The sequence below is a fragment of the Protopterus annectens genome, chromosome 8.part1 (assembly GCF_019279795.1).
Source record: "Protopterus annectens isolate FY-2018-M chromosome 8.part1, PAN1.0, whole genome shotgun sequence".
Lineage (NCBI taxonomy): Eukaryota > Metazoa > Chordata > Ceratodontiformes > Protopteridae > Protopterus > Protopterus annectens.
Genome location: NC_056742.1, coordinates 276586163 through 276607875, shown reverse-complemented (window position 1 = coordinate 276607875; position 21713 = coordinate 276586163). Strand labels below are relative to the sequence as shown.

At 35.9% G+C, this 21713-nt stretch overlaps 1 protein-coding gene across 1 annotated transcript in view; it reads right to left on the bottom strand.

Annotated features, from left to right (window-relative positions):
* MCTP2 (multiple C2 and transmembrane domain containing 2) overlaps nt 1-21713 on the bottom strand; it is a 2216888-nt gene that overhangs the window by 1921838 nt on the left and 273337 nt on the right. Inside the window, exon 3 of the mRNA XM_044081878.1 lies at nt 15581-15689. Within this exon, the coding sequence (XP_043937813.1) occupies nt 15581-15689 (109 nt within the window). The remainder of the gene's footprint in view (nt 1-15580; nt 15690-21713) is intronic.

Here is a 21713-nt window from a genome sequence, read left to right as displayed (position 1 = left end):
GTAACTTCCTATGAGCTGAGAGAGTACAAGGTCAAAAGACCTTGCAGGTAGCATAGTCTGAAGAAAGATGCTCCACTCCCATGCACACAACACATAACTTGTGTGAAGTTTTGTGGCCACATTTCTGGTACGTTTTGAAACTTTTACCCATATATAATAGACAAACAGAATACTGACTTACTAGTCACCTCTTAATGAGATACTAAGGCAAAAACTACTGTCTAACCACTAACACTTCACACTACACAAATATCTATGTAGAGATAAAACACTTGGCTAAACTACTAATCTAAGGAATGGGAGCAGAAAAATGATGATGCCAGGGATGCATGATGCTGAAATGAATGAAATAAATAGGATCATAGGAGGTTACCAGGCTAATGGCCCTCGGGCCCTTACAAGCCTAGCCAAGAGTATAACCCCAAAAAAAGAAACCTCAATCAGTACCTGTCGCTCTTGTCAGTGGGAGACACAGGTGGAACCTATGGACAAATTTGTGGTTTCCCATCCACTCATCAAGGTTGTGCTTGCAGCAGGTCAGCAAGGTACTCTGACATGTACAGTAGGTCTATTCCAGAGATGGAGCAGACTCTGGGAGACAAACCTGTCTCTCTAGCAGGTTTTGTTGATGTCACATATTAGATTTTGGCTTTTAGAGTGGGTAATGTGCGAGGAGTTAGACTTACGGCTATGAAGCATCTCTAGTAGGGCAGGGTCCTATATTGCCTTGTAGGCAAAACACAGGTTACCTCTAAGCAATCTGTATGATACCGAGCAGAGTGTAAAGAATTACCACACAGATTAACTTCTCTAAGGAAGAAAAAGTAGCTAAAGAAACAGAGAAAATTTAATTTGTTCTATAATGCAATTTTTTTTTTTTTTTTTTTTTTTTAGAATATGATGGATACCTCACTGGGCAGAGCTCTGAGATCCAAGTGTGCATGCTATGGTTGCAATCTTCGGTATTTTCACACACAAGGGCATTATGGGAAAATATTTCTTAAAGAGGCTCAACTCAAGGCTGGAATACAACTTTCCCTGGCTTAGTTCTGACAAGCTGGTCAAAGTCCCGTAAGTCAGACTGGATAGATGGAATGAACAGGAACTGACCACTACTATTCATCATGAGTGTATCCTTTCAAATGATACACATCTAATCAACTACTACTACTGCGCTGTCTCACGCTACTTAATTTCATTTACTATTCAAATAATGTATCATATTACTTTTCATATATACTATAATTTAAGTTGTGCCATTTTATCATACTGTTATTTTGCTGCCTTAAGTATACTAGAACATATTACATTGTAACAATGATTTATTTGTCATGTTTTCTGTTTGACTGCATTGTGTTTGCTTATAAATTATAAATTACTAGTGGAGCTTTTCTGCTCTGTACTCCAAATGAAAAGGGCTTCTATTGCCCAGACAGACTTTCCCAGTAAACAAATGCAAATAAATACATGCAAATAAATACTAAATGTAATGCAACCTGCAGAAACAGCTAAATCATTTTATCACTGCATTATATTTATTCCATGAAAACTGAAGGTATGGCTCAGCTCATGATTAACAAGATAGCAGTTGGACTAAAACAGACTGCACTGACAGACACAATGCAGCTAGACAAAGATTTCACACTAAAATGAAGTTATGATTGCAAAATATAGACAGCCAAAACACAGCAAACAGATCTAAGAGGAAATGCTGCCACCACAAAGCAGTGCAGCAATTGATACTATTTTTGCTAAAACCAAAAAGCAAACACCCATGAATAAGGCCTGCATAATGGAGGACATTCCACAGACCTTGGCAATTATAAACCCATAAGTTGTACAAATCTCATATGCAAAACCATGAAAAGACATCATGGAATGAATCAGTCAGGATGCAAGGAACCTCCAAACACTGGACCCATCTCAGTTTGGATTTGTCATGGGCAGGTCATGATTATTTAATCTGGTGGATTTTTTGAAAAGATTACCAAAGCAATGGATGAAGGCAAAGCTGTATTAACCTCGACAAGCTTTTGACACTGTTCCCCATTCAGGCACAATAGAAAAGCTAAATAAACTGAGAATAAACCCTATGTCACCCAATGGATTGCCAACTGGCACAGAGACAGGATGCAGATAACCAAAATAGGGGAAGTTGCCACCACAAACAGTCCATTCACCACTGGAGTTCCCCAGGGTTCAGTATTATGACCTCTCCTGTTTGGCATCTACTTTTCTAAGTAAAAGCTAATAACAAAGGGCTCTGGCTGACTATGTTTGCAGATGATTGCAAGTTAGGAGCATTTATCAAATCCCCAAATGACTCAGCCACCCTGCAGCAAGGTGTGTCTCAAATAAATAACTGGTGCCAAAATCATGGACTGAAACTGAATGCCAAAAAATGCATTACTGTATCCTTTGGGAAGTCATCTGTTCTGGGAACTACCACATTGACAATATGCTCCAAAGAGATGACCCAGATGTTTGGGATTTGGATTTATGTGGACAGTGACCGAACTTTTGTCCAACATGTGTCCACTATTGTAAGAAAGCCCTTCTATATTGCACTGCCTAAAACAAAGGGATTGTGGCTAGATGTAGGGATGTCATTGCCCTTTTCTTTACTCAGCCTTCATTAGGCCAGTCATTGAATATAATGTCCCTTTGGCATGTATCTATCCAGACAAACGCAACAACTGGAATGCCCACATAGATACCTTACTTAAAGGATACAAGGCCTACAAAACATGTCCTACATTGACGGACTCAAAGCCCCGTCAGATGTGACTTGTGTCTGGCATACAAGCCAACCTCTGACCCATTACTGATGGATTTACTGCACATCAGTAAGTCAAATGGCATCAGAAATACTCAGTCTAGGTATGTAAATCTCCTCTGCAACATCAAGAGAATGGTTTGGAGGAACAGTTTTATCTCACAAAGGATACTGCTGTTGTGGAACAGACTCCCCATCTACATAAAACAAAGTTTATCCTTGTCCACATTCAAGTGCAACTTAGATTTATGGATGAGAAACAGAAAATTTACCCAAGAACTGACCCCAGTACTTCTAATGGATAAAGGCAGCTCATAACTGCTTTATCCATGCATGGCACACTCAAATTATCTATGGTATGGTCCCAGTTATTTTCATTAAGGGTAATATATAATTACTGACCATGGCATGTGTAAGGCTGATCTATAACCAAATGGGATAGGCTGTTTCAAGCCAAAAAGGTAAATTAGCTAGGCTTAAAATAGCCCACAATGGCAGCTAGCTTAGTACTTAACTATGAAACTATGAAGTACAATAAAGGTAAACAGTTTGGATAAGCTGCCTCTGTAGCACAGAGACATCCATCAAAACAATCTTGCTACAAATGTAGGAAGTCAGGTCACCCAATATGAGTGACCAGCCAAAGATGTCATGTATTTTGCTTGCGGTAAGAAGTGGCACTTCAGGAATGCTGGCATACCAGCTAATGAATTGAACAATATGGAAATAGATAGTGAGGGCATGTTTCTTGGATCAGTAATAGCAGAGAAAAACTTTGGTCTATCAAATTATTTATCAGACGTCATAAAGTGAAATTCAAAACTAAGCAAGGGGTTGATGCAACTGTCATCTTTCATTGCATTCTGAAGACACTGAAAGGCAACACAGTCTTGTGTACATTCACCAAACTTAATAAGCCACATTTTGGTCCTGGGAAGTACCATGTACTGTACTCAGAGTGACAACAGGGCAGCCACGGTGGTGCAGCGGTTAGCATTGCCACCTCACAGCAGGAGGTTCTCCGGTTCAATCCTCGGCTGGGGTGGCTTCTGTGTGGATCTGCATGTCCTCCCTGTGGTCGCGTGGGTTTCCTCCGGGTGCTCCGGTTTCCTCCCACATCCCAAAGACATGCTGTAAGTGGATTGGACACTCTAAATTGGCCCTGTGTATGTGTGTGTGTGTGTGTGTGTGTGTGTGTGTGTGTGTGTGTGTGTGTGTGTGTGTGTGTACCTTCTGTGGAAGGTTGGGCGCTGGGCTGGCAACTCGACACCGTAAAACTCCACTGCCAATCATGAGCAGACAGGTGATCCGCTGTGGTGACCCCTAACTGGGAAAAAGGCAAAAGAGGAAGAAGAGTGACAACATGGTCACATTACAAGCCAGAACTTGCAGTTCAGGAAGGACTGTACATGGCCATCATCCTACATACTGTCTTACTGATAAGCTAGCCATAGCAAATCTGATGCAAGTGTCCAGAACAGACAATACAGACACCAAAGCAGTGAAGGGGAAGTACTCACAAAGTACACAAAGTCTTGGTTTAGAAATGGTGCTATAGCCATACATCATTAAACAAGTAGCCATTGTGAAAACATACTCCACCATGGTACCCAGATGATGCACTATACACCTTTACTGGGGAAAGTCAATGAGGGGCTGTCATGACAGCCTGGGTGTGATAACTAAAACTGAAGTCAGCTGACTGGTGTTCAGGTATGGTACCCCATCCAAGAAAAATGGCACAATACATTTCAATGCTGACTTAACCTGACTTAACAAACCTGTGTGCAGTGAAAGATACATTTTGCCAGCAACTAGAGAGACCGCAGAGGTTTCTAACAAAGAAGATCAAAAGTCTCCAGCATGCACCATACGCAGACCGACCTAAAGTCCCTGTCACTATACTCTGTATCATACAGACTTCTTAGGGGAAACTTATGCCTGGCCTACAGAGCAATGCAAGACCCAAAACTAATGAACTTGCTGAATAGCCGTTAATCAAATGGGGCTATAGATACCTGTTCCAGGGACCTAAATATGGCCTGTGACTTAAATAGGACATGCTGGTGGGACAGATTTATCTCCCAGTGACTGTTGCTAATTTGGAATAGGCTACCAACTCATGTGAAACAGAGCAGCTCTATGACACTGTTCAAGAGGAGCCTAGATGAGTGGATGGAGCACCATATATTCTTACTGGGAATAGCATCCACAACCATCCTGGACATGAGCAGTCATCACTAAATGCAATTCTGGGTATTGACTAGCATTTCTATGGTAATAAATTGGGATGAAACAGCTAGGCTTAAAATGACTTCCAGGTTGACAGCCTAGTAATCTCCTCTGATTCTATGAACTTTGGAGTATACATTGGGAAAGTTAGCTGGACATATAGCCAATAAGATTAACTTCAATACTCTTTATCTAGTTATCCAATTCCAAGATGTAGTTATTATCAAATCATTAATTAAAAACACCATGATCATACATTTGCAGGTTGCAGCTATACCTTGAATGCTAGGCCATGAAAACAAACTGGTGAGGACACTAATTATTCAACAAACATCAATTAAACAATATCAGATTTAAGAGCAATAAATAAATTCCCCCCAACAAATTATCAGCAAAACTGCTCAGGGCAACGCATCAGACAAAATACATGCAACAAGCCAACCTACTCCCCTCCAAGTGGTTAAAACAGTTCTACAACCTCTAACATTATTTACCAAAAGCCATATCAAGGAAGCATTCAACAAGACTTCAACATCAACCTATTGCATCACTAAAGGAAGAAACTACTAGTAGCCTCTGTTCACAAGGGTATTGCTTAAATAATAAATGAGCCCACTAGATCAACTCCCTCTCCTGTTAATCAATAATATCCCTAAAAAAATCACTTAACTCTCTGTTCTCCCCTTCATACGTTTTATTTAATTACTAAGTGTACCGATCCTTCTTAGAATATTGTCGGTCATGACCTGGGCAGCAAGAGGGTAAGGAAGCCATAACTAAAATGGAAGAGCCAGCTAACTGGTATTCAGGCATGTTACCCCACCCAAGACGAATGGAAGAGAAGCTGAATTTGGAAAATTTAACAAGATGACCAATCCGTAAAGTTTCCTGGGATGGAAGGAAGCTGGAGTACAGGATGAAAACCTACAAAATATAAGGAGAATATGTAAAACCCACAAAGGAAGTAACCACAGGTCAGGATTTAATCCTGGACTTTGACGGTGTAAAGCTGAGGTCCTACCACTGACCCAAGTGCTGCACTCCCTCTGTTAGTAAAGACTTTTCTCCTTTAACATTCACTATAACTTGGCTTGAGTTCCCCAATCAACTTATTTTCTCTCAACTTAATATTATCTACTCCATCCTCTACAAACCCTCCTTTTGCCCTAACTTTTCCAACATCTTAAATTACTACCTCCCAACCAGACAACTTAGAACCACCAACCAAAAACCTCCTTGGCATCTACAAACCTAAAAAAGTCAATTGGTGAAACCCTCTACAACCATTTTCCCTCTATCCACTGGAATAAGCTACCTTTAACAATCAGCTCTATCACACAGCCCTACCCATTCAAAATCGCCCTAAAAATCCACTTTATTAATGCCTGGACTTGCTCCTGTACACAACCACCATGAACTTAATCACCTGACTCCCACTGCATACAGCTCCTTTTCAATTCATACTTAATTCTAGCCACATAACTCTAACTCCTAATACCTTACATACTTACCTCTCTCCTTTACTTTCCCACTTAGCTTACTCCCCTTTCTCAGATTTCACTTGATTCTTACCACTACTACTCTCCTGTCTTATTTATAAATTTAAAAAAAATGTCTAATTTTCCCTCTTTTACCCATAGCCACCCCCCTCTTTTTGTCTCTCTATGGACACTTGACCTTTTTCTATCAACATACCCTCTGCTTCTGATTACTGATGTACATGCTGTTGCCTGTAAGAACTAGGACTTGATATACAGTACTTTCTGTACTCTTATCTTAAACTCTGAGTTAATTGTCATTACTCCCCCTGTAAATGGGGAATGCCTTATGTATTAGAGACATATGAATGACTTTAACATATTGTTTTACTGCCTTTTTTGTAAATTACAACTTTTAATCTCATGCTACAAATGGGGATCCAAGCATTATAATGCATGTTTATTTTACCTCATGTATACTGTAGTGTTTCTAAACATTATTATGGTGTATGTAATACTTTGTGGAGCTTTTCTCCCTGGGCTTCTGCTGAAAAAAGGCGCAAGCTCAGACATTCCCGGTCAACAAATAAATGAATAACAACAACCAACCTTAAACTCCCAACAGAAAACATAGTCTTACATATTTTAGTGTAAAAACTCAATCTGAAACTAGCCGATTCATTCCCTGCCTCAGCTACAAACATTTGGGGAGCCTAACAATATGTTGATGTGCACAAATGTCAACATAGGAATCAATAACCACAAATGATCAGGAGCAAAACACATCAATCCGCAAAGGATCGAAACAAAACACAAATCCTAGTTTGAGATAATAAAATGCTGACAATGTAACTTAAAGCAAATATTCAAAGTTAATTGACAGCCTCAAGGTACAAGATAAGCCAGACTGCAGCTGGCACTGATAATACTACTTTGAGAAGTCTTACAAACATTAATTAGGTCTCCAACTCAAGAATCTGCAGAAAAATAGTAGAAGTTCAATTTCTAAAGAAGTAAATAATAATAATAATAATCAGTTCTTTTTTAAAACCATGGTGGCATATCTAGTGAAAGTATGCTACACACAATCTAATTTTGTTAGATTCCCCTTAGGATACATACAAAATTATGCCTCATGCTCACTTATTGGCTTAATTAGAGCTACATAAACAGACAGAAAGAGAATTGCAAATCTTGACAACACAGTATGCCAGATCAGTCTCATTGTGATGAAATCCTTTTTATGTATTGGTTGGAAGTCCAGTGATAAAAGAATCTTTAAGTAATTTATGTGGTCAGTTGTGTTCATGATAATACAGTTTACTGTGTATGGGTATTTTAACTCTGGCAAAGTACTTCAAAACAGACGTTTTGGTACTGGGAGCTGCATGAATGGTGCTTCATCAGATCCATAAAAGCAACTAGTAGTCAACCACATTTATATCAATATAAATCTATTAAACAATTAAATAATTAAAATCATTGGTGTGACCAGCGTTTTTTTAATAAAGGTTTTAAAGGGACTACAGCATTTATACCAGAAGGCGTATCTGCCTGCAATTTAATGATCCATTTAGTCTCTGCTAGTTCCAACCTATTGTTATATTGGATAATTTTTACGTCTGATGTCACCTTCATGCAGACTGTAAATCTAAGGGGCTGGTTTATTTAGACAGATATAGGCACTGCACTGCTTTTTTCTACATTGGGAAGACCTTAAGAATGTTGAAAGAACGCATTTTGCAACATCAAGGTGACATCAGGTGTAAAAATGTATCCAATATAACAATAGGTTGGAACTAGCAGAGACTAAATGGATCATTAAATTGCAGGCAGATAAGCCTCCTGGTATAAATGCTGCAGTCCCTTTAAAACCTTTATTAAAAAAACACAGGTCACCCCAATGATTTTAATTATTTAATTGTTTAATAGATTTATATTGATAAAAATGTGGTTGACTACTAGTTGTTTTTAAAGATCTGATGAAGCACCATTTGGTGTGAAAGCGCTTATCCTGTTTCCTGTAATAAAGTCTTCTATGCTGCAAGCCCTGGTGGATACTCGGTTTTATTTACTTTTATCGTTTTTATTGTTGAACTGAGTACCTTCAGCTGCTTTGGGTATTTTTGTTTTTTACTTTGCTTGGATTTGTGAATACCCTGCAGCACATGGCTGAGCACACTGAAATTGAGTTGGACTATCGACCCAATGTGGGGACTTCACAACAACGTTTTAAAAATTTAAGTATCATGGGTGTTAACCCGCTTTTATCCTGCTCTGTATCGACTGAATCAACTATTTTAAATCCTCAGGATCGGGGCAAGTTTAATACTCTTTTAAGAGACTTTGGTACTGGTTTATTCAAACTGAAAATAATACAGTGGCAACGGCTCCATATGGAGGCATGCCCGCATTATAAAGTGGTACCTAGAGATCTGCGTATTCTTTGTATGCCTACATATGGCAACTCTTTCCCTGACTTATTGAAACAATGGTAAATGTTAAATATGGAGCTGAGCTTTAATTATATCAAGCTTCTGAATGTTTTTTTCAGCCCGCAAGAAAGCAAATTGTTGGAGCGGATGGAAGCTTTGCAAAAGGAGCTGCATGACAACTATACAGAAGCTCCGTTTATCACAGAGATTGATAGTGCGCTGAAAGTCTCAGCCTATGATGATAGACTGCAATTACTGAAGAAAGATAAATTAGAAAGGGATCTAGCCGATTTTAAAAGAGGCCATATTTTTGTTTGGCCCCGTGGGTCCGAACAGACAGCACCATTGGATGTTGGCAATGCCTCCCAGACTTCTAATGTATGGACAATATCATCGGATGTTGGCAATGCCACCCAGATTTCTTCCCTTAATGAATCTAATATAGAAAGAGAGCGGCAGGTAAATCCTGTCTTGTCATCTGTAGCTAGTGTGGTTAATGGAATTGATTCCATGCTAGAAGCAGTACAGAAAACCATTGATAATGGAGCTAGACCTAAAACTAACAGTAGTGCAACATCCTTGGAGAATGGGCATTTTAATTTTCCGACTCCTTTCAAGTTACCTCAGCAACCAATACGAGGGCGGAGTTTCAGTCGAGGCTGGAAGAGACGGAAGTCCTCCGTGGAGAATGAACACTATGTGGAAGGTGTGAGCTGCAAGAGGAACCATCTTTAGTATTTAATTTGTCAACTATTGATTTAACTATGGCGCAGACAAGCCTTTTAAATAAAGGCTTGAATTTTGTGCCTGCTCGACCAATGCAGATAAGTGACATTACGTTGGACATACATTTGTTTGCAAGGAACACTGCTCTGAAACTGATGTTTGGAGAACAGTCTAATGTCTTGGACAGCTTAAAACATTCCAGCTTATTTATTCACATTCTCACGCCCGTACTTGAAACTTTTATTAAAGTTATGGAAAAAAAACTATGTGATATTGATACAGGTAAGGGGAATTTCTTTAATTTGACTAAAGATGAATGTATGACCTTACAAGAGTTGCATAATAATGATAACATCACTATACGCCCCGCCAATAAAGGTGGACAGCAGTAATTTGGGATTCTAATTCTTATGTTTTTAGTATGTATGAATTACTCAATGATGTTGAAACGTATGAATTGATAACACAAAGCAAGGTATCTGCGATTATTAAGGGGGTACAAGATGAATTATATGAATTGCTTATGTATGAACTAATAAGTAAGGATTTATACAATTTTATGCAGGTTAACGAACCACTTTTGCCTATCCTTCATGCACTTCCAAAAGTTCATAAGTCATTAACTTGTCCCACCTTCCACCCTATAGTATCGGGAGAGGGTGGGTTACTGAATTTATCTCTATTTATATTGAAAGTCAGCTCAAAAAAACCATTGGAGAAAGCTGTTGCAGTGCTGAAAGATACTGAGCACTTTTTGAGCACCCTGGGTGCTTTTAATAGAATCCATGGTACATTTGCTGTTGATACATTACTAGTTAGTATGGATACACTGACTCTTTTTACTGTTATACCGCATGATATGGGGATAACTTTTTTAAAAAGATTTCTAATGACTAACACTGACTATAGTAGGGCACACGTTGACTTACTGGGGTCATTGATGTAAATTGTCTTGGATAACAATGTCTTTTTAATTACAGATACTGTTTACAGGCAGAAGAAGGGTGTTGCTATGGGGACCCCCTGTGCAAACAGTTATGCCAATCCAGTATTGGCAGACTGGGAAGCCAGGGTGGTCCTATCCAACCATGCATTCTCTGAACATCTTTTATATTATAAAAGGTTTGCAGATGATGGTTTTATTTTATGGCAGGGTGCAGCTGATGCTATAATTGAATTTGTGCATTATTTGGAATCAAGTAGTGAATGTTTTAGATTTGAGATGAAATATTCTCGGATTCGATAGATTTTCTAGATACTAAGATAACATTAATTAATGGCTCTCTTCCAAGTTCACTTTTTAGGAAATCATGTAGAAAAAATGCCTTATTGCACCAGAAGAGCGTGCACCCCAGACACATTTTTAATAATATTGCCCAAGGGCAATTTCTACGTATGTCTAGATTAAATACACAAGATAGTGAATATTCCGTAACTGCATCTGAATTGGAAGGAAATTTAGTGATGAGAGGATATAAGAAGGATAATGTGAAAAAAATACATAAGGAAATTAACTTATTAAGTGAAACTAGAGGGAAAACATACTTTAATAGGACAGATGGAGTTTTGTATACGGGGGACACATGAAGGAGGAATGACAACACTCACCTTAGGCTACCTTTAACATATGGAAATAATATTCATCATATTTGTGACCTAGTTAGCAAGCACTGGCCTAATTTATTATCAGATGAGAAAGTTAGTAACTTAGTAGGTAACAGACCATTATTTACGTTTAAAAATAATTTATCTTTAAAAAGACAATTGTGTTTTAAATCTGTTACTTCCTTGGCAGTGACTTCTAATAGATTAGGCACTTTTCCATGTAGGGCTTGTAAAGCCCGTGTCCTTACCTGCAAGGATTGTGAATTTAAGCATGCTAGTTTAAATGTTGTTTTTAAAGCTAGATTTTATGCAGACTGTAAATCTAAGGGACTGGTTTACTTAGCCAGATGTAGGCACTGCACTGCATTCTACACTGGGAAGACCTTAAGAATGTTGAAAGAACGCATTATGCAACATCAAGGTGACATCAGGTGTAAAACTGTATCCAACGCATTTGCTAAGCATATTTCTCTATATCAAGATCACTTATTTGAGTTTATGGCCTTGGAACTGATACCAATGGGCCCAAGAAGGGGAGATTATAACAATAGGTTGGAACTAGCAGAGACTAAATGGATCATTAAATTGCAGGCAGATAAGCATAAGGTATGAATGCTGTAGTCCCTTTAAAACCTTTATTAAAAAAACGCAGGTCAGACCAATGATTTTAATTATCTGTTTAATACATTTATATTGATATAAATGTAGCTGACTACTAGTTGTTTTTATGGATCTGATGAAGCACCATTCAGAGTGAAAGCACTTATCCTGTTTCCTGTAATAAAGTCTTGTATGCTGCAAGCCCTGGTGGATACTCGGTTTTATTTACTTTTATCGTTTTTATTGTTGAACTGAGTGCCTTCAGCTGCTTTGGGTATTTTTGTTTTTTACATTAAGAACCAAAGTCAAATCTTACTAGAGTTTACTAATAAAGATACCTAGGGTACTGGCTGGGCGAGGAGTTGTACAGATCTTGATCTCAAATAAGATTTCAGCTACCACTACCAAATGCAAAGAGCCAGCTGGACAAACAGAACCAATTTAATTAATTTCATTTATAACAATATTGCTGTTGCTTCTACAATACATCACTGACTAATTTACAGTTATGTTTAAATTAATCAATATGACTTTCTTCTGGATACCTCTGTTCTTCACATAAGCAAGCAGTGCATTTCTTTTATACATTTTTTATACTTCTTATTTTCCTATCAAGCTTATCTGATGATTTTGATGCCAAGTGATGGGAATTTAATACAAGTTTTCCAAGGTGCTACTTCCTACTGTAAAGTACTTGGGTCTTTTTGTACCAATAGGGTTACTTGTTGTGGCATTACTTTCTGTTGGTAGTCATGGGACAAAATGAACTAAAAGCTTCATTTCATGTTCTAATTTATGCAGAATTGTCTGTAGAAGGAATGTGTTCTAAGTTTTACAAGCTTTAATTTCAGTGATTTTAACTTAACTACTGTTCACAATTAGTGTCAAGCAGGACCCAAAGGCAAAAACACAGTGGTTAGGATCATTTGTCTACAACATGCACACAAATTCAAAGCCTTCACTAGAGAAACAGCATGACAGCTGGTCAAAACATAAATTATTCTTGGTGTGAAAGTTCCATTTTTGAGGATAGGTTGATCATGAAATTAACTGTGTATGTTAACAGAGTGCAGACGTATGTGGGAAGCTTTGGACCACAGGAAAAAAACTAAGGTCAGTTTCACAGTCTTTCAAACAGAAGGAGAATATGACCAAATGTTAGGCAAAAAAATGTCCTACGTTCCTGAAATCACTATGCAACTACCACAGCAAGCATACAGATCTAACAATTTACATTATCACAGTATGAAATGCTTAAAATGTACACTAATTATCCAACACTGATCATCTTCTATTTTGGTTTCTTTGACCAGCAAAAGTGAAGTACAGAATCACCAGTGAATGTTTAGTGAATAAAGTTTTTTTATGTGAATGATTACTGCTATTACATCCAAATCATGGAAGCTGGGTCAGTAGACATACACAATCAGTTTGCAATCTATGAAAACAAATTTTGGTTTCATCTTAAAAAACAAAAATGATTCACAATTGAAAGACCTTTGGGTTGTTTTCCTTCAGTGTTAACCACATTTGCCCTAATCATATTGCAAAAAATTGTTTTATTCTAATGTAGAATAAAATTGGTTGATAAAGAAAGGACTGCTTAACTAGTGAAATGGAAATCAGTACCTGAATATTGCAAATCCCTTAGAAGAAGTTGGAGATATTGAGATGCAATATTCATCTTCTATGGGGCAGCCACCAAATCAGCAGCAGTAGCAAAAGATCAGATTATTTATGCAGGGTGACCTTCGGCTACTTGAAACATTGGACAAAACAGCACACTGACATTGATAATAAAAGTCTAATGGGTTTGTTTAATGTCATAAAAAGATAGTCCAAATGAAACAGCCAACATACTTACATATTATACTTTTATTGGTTTATTAAGCATCATCACTACTATTCCTGTTTCTGTCCAAGGTCTGTTACATCCTCAGACAAATCCAAATGACAACTGGCCAACAAAAATGTCAAGAAATAAAAAAAAAAAATACCCCAAAGGACAGCCACAGGATGCTCTTACTTCATGCTATGAAGAAAATGCAGTCTATCTCTATCTCACTAGAGAGACTACAACATGACTTCATATTTTCATAGGGCAGTAGTACAACCATTTAACCCATCCCTAGATATAGGCAAGTCTGGAAGCAGCAGTGTTTAACAACATTTCACATAAAGGTCAAAAGGCTATCTGTACAAGCTATCAAACTGAATCATCCTTGGGAATTCAAAAAAAGGTCTGAAAGATAGCCCACAGGGGCCTATAAGGATCCTTGCATTTAGCTAGAGCAGCCTAATTGTAGAATCATTGTACTTTAATGACACAAGAAAGTCAGTTTCTGCAGTGGTTGGCATCAAAGGTAATTGTAAAATATTACCTATTACAAGAAAGTAGTGATATCATCTAGCATTATTTCACTCTCATTCCAAATGAAAATTGTCTCTGTAACAGAATGGCCCCAGGAGTTGCCTTCCAATTGGAGATGCACCAATTAAAAAGCAGAGAGCTTTCCTTAAACAGCTGCTCTTCCCCGTCACTCTTCTGTGGATAGCTGCAAAAGTTCCACCCTAAAAAGCAAATATAGTGGTTGCCCCTAAATATGGCTACTAATACAAGGGTTACAGGCAACTGTAAATGCATGGGCACTTCCTCAAAAATTATTAAGGTCCCAGTTTAAAAAAAATGACAGAAGCTAGAAAAGTGAGGAATCTAGATGTAGTACTGGAAAAGCATGATGTCTCTCTAAGTATATCGCACTTCATATTTTCTTCAAATGTTATACTTATATAATGCCGCTGCACTCACCATATCACATTTAGGATTGGCCTACTACAAACTCTGCCAGCACTGTCTAGGAATGGCAGGTATTCTACTACATAAAAGGGGGGATGCAAATTTCATATCCAAATCCCAGGGCTATGTCAGAAAAATCTGTTCCTCTGTCCATGGTGCATCAGCTACCATTTTTCGAAAGAATGGTTATGAGTGGACTTCAGCCAATTCTTACAACCCATATCTTTCACTGAAGAATGCCCAACTTTACTTGTGTCTCAATAAAATCACCAACATTCCCTTAGCAGAGGTATCTGGAGAAAATTTTCAAACTCCTTCTATGCATAGCCATACGGGTCATACAAGAAATTGATCAGTTTCACAGACTAGACCTACAATCTAGGAGCAGAAAAAAAGGCTAACAAAAGCTATAAAGGAAATCTTTAACACTGGGTGACACAATTTTGTATTTATAGTAATGGAAGTTTACTGCCCTTGATATGTAGCATAATATAAATGTATTAATTTTTTTTTTTTTTTTTTTGAAGCACTACTTACAACTCTGCAACTGCAAAACACACAAAACTGCCAAAACATAATTTTTACAGGACATTTGCAAAATTATGGTTCAATCTGTTGATGTTACTTTGTTAATAAAAAATACTGTAGAACTGAATACTGCTACTACTACAGACACAAGAAAAACTGTAAATGAAAAGCAAATAAATATAAATAAAGGCTTTAGACAATGGAATAAAACAAGCACAATTGATCTAAGGGACTAATATGCAAGATTCTGAAGAGTTCAACGCATACAAAAATTATGTTTTATGGTACATTGCAAGACTAAACTGATTATGAACAGTAAAAGTCACAAACACTAAGCAACCAAACAATCACAACTGGTGATGTCAGCTAGTATGTTACATGCAACAGAAATGTAAGAACTTACCTGAACGATCCCTGATGACGAGCCCTTTTCCTGCTTTCAAGTGCACTGTGAGAAGGTATGAGGTGCTGCTGGGTAAGCTGCTCAAAGAATCTCCACCTTCACCAAGCAGCTAGAAAGAAAATATGATTAACAGTCATTTGAAAAGAATAACATGTAGCAAGTTACAGGCTTTTTTTCCAATCACTATGACACAAGTAGGCATTTAAAGATTAACACTATCCAAATGTATAGTAAAAACATGCTATGTTTGAAATCTTGTCTATTTTCTATTAGAAGCAGTAACAAGCAAATAAATAACTGCTCACATTTTTTAGCAAAAACTAGTGATGTTCACAATAAGTAAACAGTACAAAGAGCAACTATTACAATTGTTATGACACTCATGAACGATGTACTCTGCTGAATGTTAATTTGCACATTAATTTTCTTTAGTTAGTTTTTACTTTCAAAGCAGCTAAACTGTGATGACCATACCAGTTGTTCAGCAATGCCTCTATGAACTTGGGCCAATGCAGATTTCCTTACAAGTCTTGAAATGCAATGCAGAACAATGAAAATGAACACATTTGCACGGTATGACTGATAAGTGTATGTATTGCTGCACTGTAAAATAAACAACATTTAGTAAAACTGGACAAAAGCATGTCTGTTTTACTGGGATATTAACTTTTTCACAAGACAGCTAAATGGTCCTCAGACTTTCATACTTTCATAAACTGAAGGATACATATTTATGCTACTAGGCATAAACATCGTTTAGAAAACTGCTCTTGGAATATAGAAATGACAACAAAATTAAGTGGAAAATTTATGAAATTTTAGATACAGAGGTCAACAGCATGCAAATGAATCCCCAACTAATATACCCCCCACATAACCCTTAACCACCTCTTTACTAACAAACCCTACCATACAGGCATCCAAAGAACTCGGGGACAAAACTGGTTGGGTTGTATGGCTATGCTTGTAAAGACCCGGGTGGTTGTTTGGCAAGCAATAATGCCTGACAAGGTGTGTGGTTAAATCAACTTTACAGACCTCTAATTGCAAGTGGAGGTTCCATATCCTTAGATTTTATTCTTCAGCCTCTTGCCGAATAGAACTCATCCTATATTTTAGATTCACTTGATATTTTAAGAAAAATAAAATAAGTTTATGTGAATGAACAAAGCATTAACTATTAACTAACTATTAATTTTGAAGTCCTATACACTGTGTAACCACACATGTACTGTATTGAAGTAGTTACAGAGGCTTATAGCAGAAATAACTGCTACACAAGGGAAAACTGAAAGCTTGGGAAAGCTAATAAACTTGGTGTTGAGTTATAATTTTTTTCAGTTTCAATAGCAAGGCTTACAAACACATGAGGGGGATAGCCATGGGTGCAGCTATGACCCCTTGCCTGGCCAATGTAGCCTTAGGCAAGTGGGAGGAAGAATATGTACTGCAAAGTGAATACCAGAGTTTTATGACCAGCTACCATTGTTTTATTGATGATGTATTCATAGTCTGGTAAGGTGCGAAATGTAAACTCAATGAATTTATCCATTACATCATAAACTCCACCTCCTTCATGAAATTTACCACTTCCATCAGCTCAGACTTAGTGCATATATATATGATGGTCAGTACTGATAAAGAGGGGGGGAATTAATTAGCAACTTATATAGGAAACTAACAAGAGTGAACTACTTACTTCACAGAGATAGTATGCATCCAGTAAAACCTAAACGCAATGCAATAAAATCACAAGTCTACAAATTACAATGCATTACCACAGATTTGGCCCCTTTTCTCAAAAATACAAATGATCTTGAAAATTATTTCTTAACCAGAGTATATGAATCAAACATGTTACATATGACCCTGGATCCCATTAGACAGTCTAACTAACAATGACCCTGTGTGGCATAGGCATTTTGGTAGAATTATGCAACAAGGACACCCTAACCCAAAATAAGGGACAAGTAAGGACAGTTGCATTCTAACTTACACCTAGGCTTTCAATACAATTAAAGTCATTATTAAGGAGAACCGGGCCATCCTCACAGACAATCAGGAGCTCATAAGGGTTTAAAGAGATCACCCTACTTTTGTTTATATGTATTTATATATATATATATATATATATATATATATATATATATATATATATATATACACACACACATATATATATATATATATATATATATATATATGTGTGTGTGTATATATATATATATATATATATATATATATATATATATATATATATATATATATATATATATATATATATATATATATATATATAAATATATATATATATATATATATATATATATATATATATATATATATATATATATATATATATATATATATATATATACATATATATATATATATATATATATATATATATATATATATATATATATATATATATATATATATATATATATATATATATATATATATATATATATATATATATATATATATATATATATATATATATATATATATATATATATATATATATATATATATATATATATATATATATATATATATATATATATATATATATATATATATATATATATATATATATATATATATATATATATATATATATATATATATATATATATATATATATATATATATATATATATATATATATATATATATATATATATATATATATATATATATATATATATATATATATATATATATATATATACATATATATATATATATATATATATATATATATACATATATATATATATATATATATATATATATATATATATATATATATATATATATATATATATATATATATATATATATATATATATATATATATATATATATATATATATATATATATATATATATATATATATACATATATATATATATATATATATATATATATATATATATATATATATATATATATATATATATATATATATATATATACATATATATATATATATATATATATATATATATATATATATATATATATATATATATATATATATATATATATATATATATATATATATATATATATATATATATATATATATATATATATATATATATATATATATATATATATATATATATATATATATATATATATATATATATATATATATATATATATATATATATATATATATATATATATATATATATATATATATATATATATATATATATATATATATATATATATATATATACATATATATATATATATATATATATATATATATATATATATATATATATATATATATATATATATATATATATATATATATATATATATATATATATATATATATATATATATATATATATATATATATATATATATATATATATATATATATATATATATACATATATGTATATATATATATATATATAAGCAGAAGCATGCGTAGCTAAGTGGAAAAGAAAAATAAGGAATACCAGGATGACACAAGTACTAAAATCTGTGGGCTACCTAACTGCACTTTCTGTGAGTACTTGGAGTGGAACTCATTTGAGTTCCCCTATCTTAAAAAGATGATGAAATCTTTAGCAGGTGGTAACTGTAATACTGAAAATGTTGTATATAGGACCATGTGTGATGAATGTCCTGCATTTTATGTGTGTAAGACTATGAATAAACTGAAAAGGAGGCTTTCAGGTCATCTTTCTGACATCAGACATAAAATGCCAGAGGAACGGGCTTAGCCAAACACTTTTTAGAACACCCCAGACATTTTGGTTTTAAATTTATCATTCTGGCCTGTGTGGAAATGGATGAGCTTGAAGAGGACATCAATATTGTGTTGGAGAAAAAAGAACCATGCTGGCAGTTGAATCAAATGCATTTAGAAAATCAGGACTCGACTACTATTGCTCTGTTAAAAATGTGTTGAATTTACGTAAACTGACATAATCTGTAAAGGTTTTTTAGGGAATTTTTTGAGGAATATTTTTATGTGCTAAAAATAACTAAATAATAATAAAAATGATGTGTAGAATGTGTATATACATATGTTTAGTTACTTTAATATCGATTCTGCTTTGATAAGATTTGTTGCATCACACCATAGATTTAAATGGTAAATTCAAAACACGCATTTTTTCATGCCGCTATTACCATGTAGTATTGGTATAATTACCCCAGTTACCATACTGGTGGACACTCATGCACACACCTACACACTTTTATACATTACTAGTTTACTTCATCCACTGTTTTCTGTATTTTTGTGTGATTTTTCTACTAGTTTTCATCATATAAACATGTTTTTTTGGGCTGTAAACATAAAAATTGTCAACAGTTTTTTTTTTCTTTGCAAAGCACTGACATTTTTTCTGAGCCATTAATAACTTAGTTTTTTATGCACACTAATACACATTGATGGATATTTACTAGACAGGTTAAAACAGCCCTCTCCAAAGCCAAAAACACAGCATCAATGGGACCGGACGGTGTCCCAGGCTGCATCCTACACGAACTCAAAGATGAACTAACCCCTCTCCTAAATTCACTGTTCAAACTCAGCTTCACCACAGGCTACGTACCCATAGAGTGGTGCACATCAACGGTTATTCCACTCCACAAAGGTGGATCCACAACAGACCCCGGGAACTATCGCCCTATAAGCCTGACTAGCTTGGTCTGCAAGGCTATGGAGCGCATCATCATGGAACTCATTAACAGAGACATTGGGAACCTCCAAACACTGGACCCTACCCATTTCGGCTTTGTTAAGGGCAGATCATGCCTCCTAAACCTGGTGGATTTCTTTGAGACAGTTGCCAAGGCTATAGATGAGGGAAAGGTGGTACACACAGCCTACCTAGACCTCGCAAAGGCCTTCAACACCATTCCCCATTCTGGTATTATAGACAAGCTCACCAGCCTGAACATAAACCCCTATGTCACAAGATGGGTTGCCAATTAGCTTATGGACAGAACCCACATGGTGAGAGTTGTGGGAGCTAGGTCCGACTATAAATCAGTTACAAGTGGCATTCCCCAGGGCTCAGTCCTAGGACCCCTCCTGTTTGGCATATACTTTTCAGAGGTGCATTCAAGCGCAGGAGGACTGCAAACTAGGGGCTATAACTGACTCTCTGGCTGACACAGACATTCTCCAAAAGGGTCTCACTGAGACGGATACCTGGTGTCAAAATCATGGCCTCAAGCTAAATGCCAAAAAGTGCATAGTTATCCCCTTTGGAAAAAACAAAGTACCCACAAATTACCACATAGGTGGTAGTCCCCTAAATACGGAAGATGCAATAAGGGATCTGGAGACCCAAGTAGATAGTAATCTCTCCCTTGATAATCAAATTGCCAAAGCGGTTAGAAAATCCTTCTATGTGGCCCACCTAATCACAAAAGGGTTCCCATCCAGATCAAAAGAGGTCATTGTGCCCCTCTACTCATCACTCATCAGGCCCATCACAGAGTACAACGTCCCATTTGGGATGTACCTTACAAGACACCTGCAACAGCTGGAAAGACCACAGAAGTACCTCACCAAGAGGATCACTGGCCTCAAACAGATGACCTATGCAGCTCGACTGAAGAAACTCCAGCTGTACTTGGTTGCATACCGCCTACTCAGAGGTGATCTCTGCCTGACATACAAGGTCATGTCCAACCCAGAACTGATGGACATGCTCCACCTTAAGAAAACCATATCCCCTCGAGCCACACGCTCTAGGGATCTAAACCTCACCACAACAATAAACAGGACGTGCTGGATGGATAGAGTCTTGTCCCAGAGCCTTCCCATGCTTTGGAACAAGATTCTAATCTACATTAGGCAGAGCTCCTCACTAACACTCTTCAAAAGAAACCTTGACGAGTGGATGGGAAACAGAAAGTTTACCCTGGGGATCACTTCAGTGGCTCTGTTGAACAGAGGCACAGGGAACTAAACTAAGAGGGTGGCGAAAGCCAACACATTCTGGCTAGGCTTATAAATGCCTTCAGGCAGATAGCCTAGTACCTACCTATGAACCTATAAACCGATTATCAGACAGCAGTGTTCCAGTTCGATTACGACTATGGTTAGATAGCTACATGTTTCTCTTGATTCGAGTT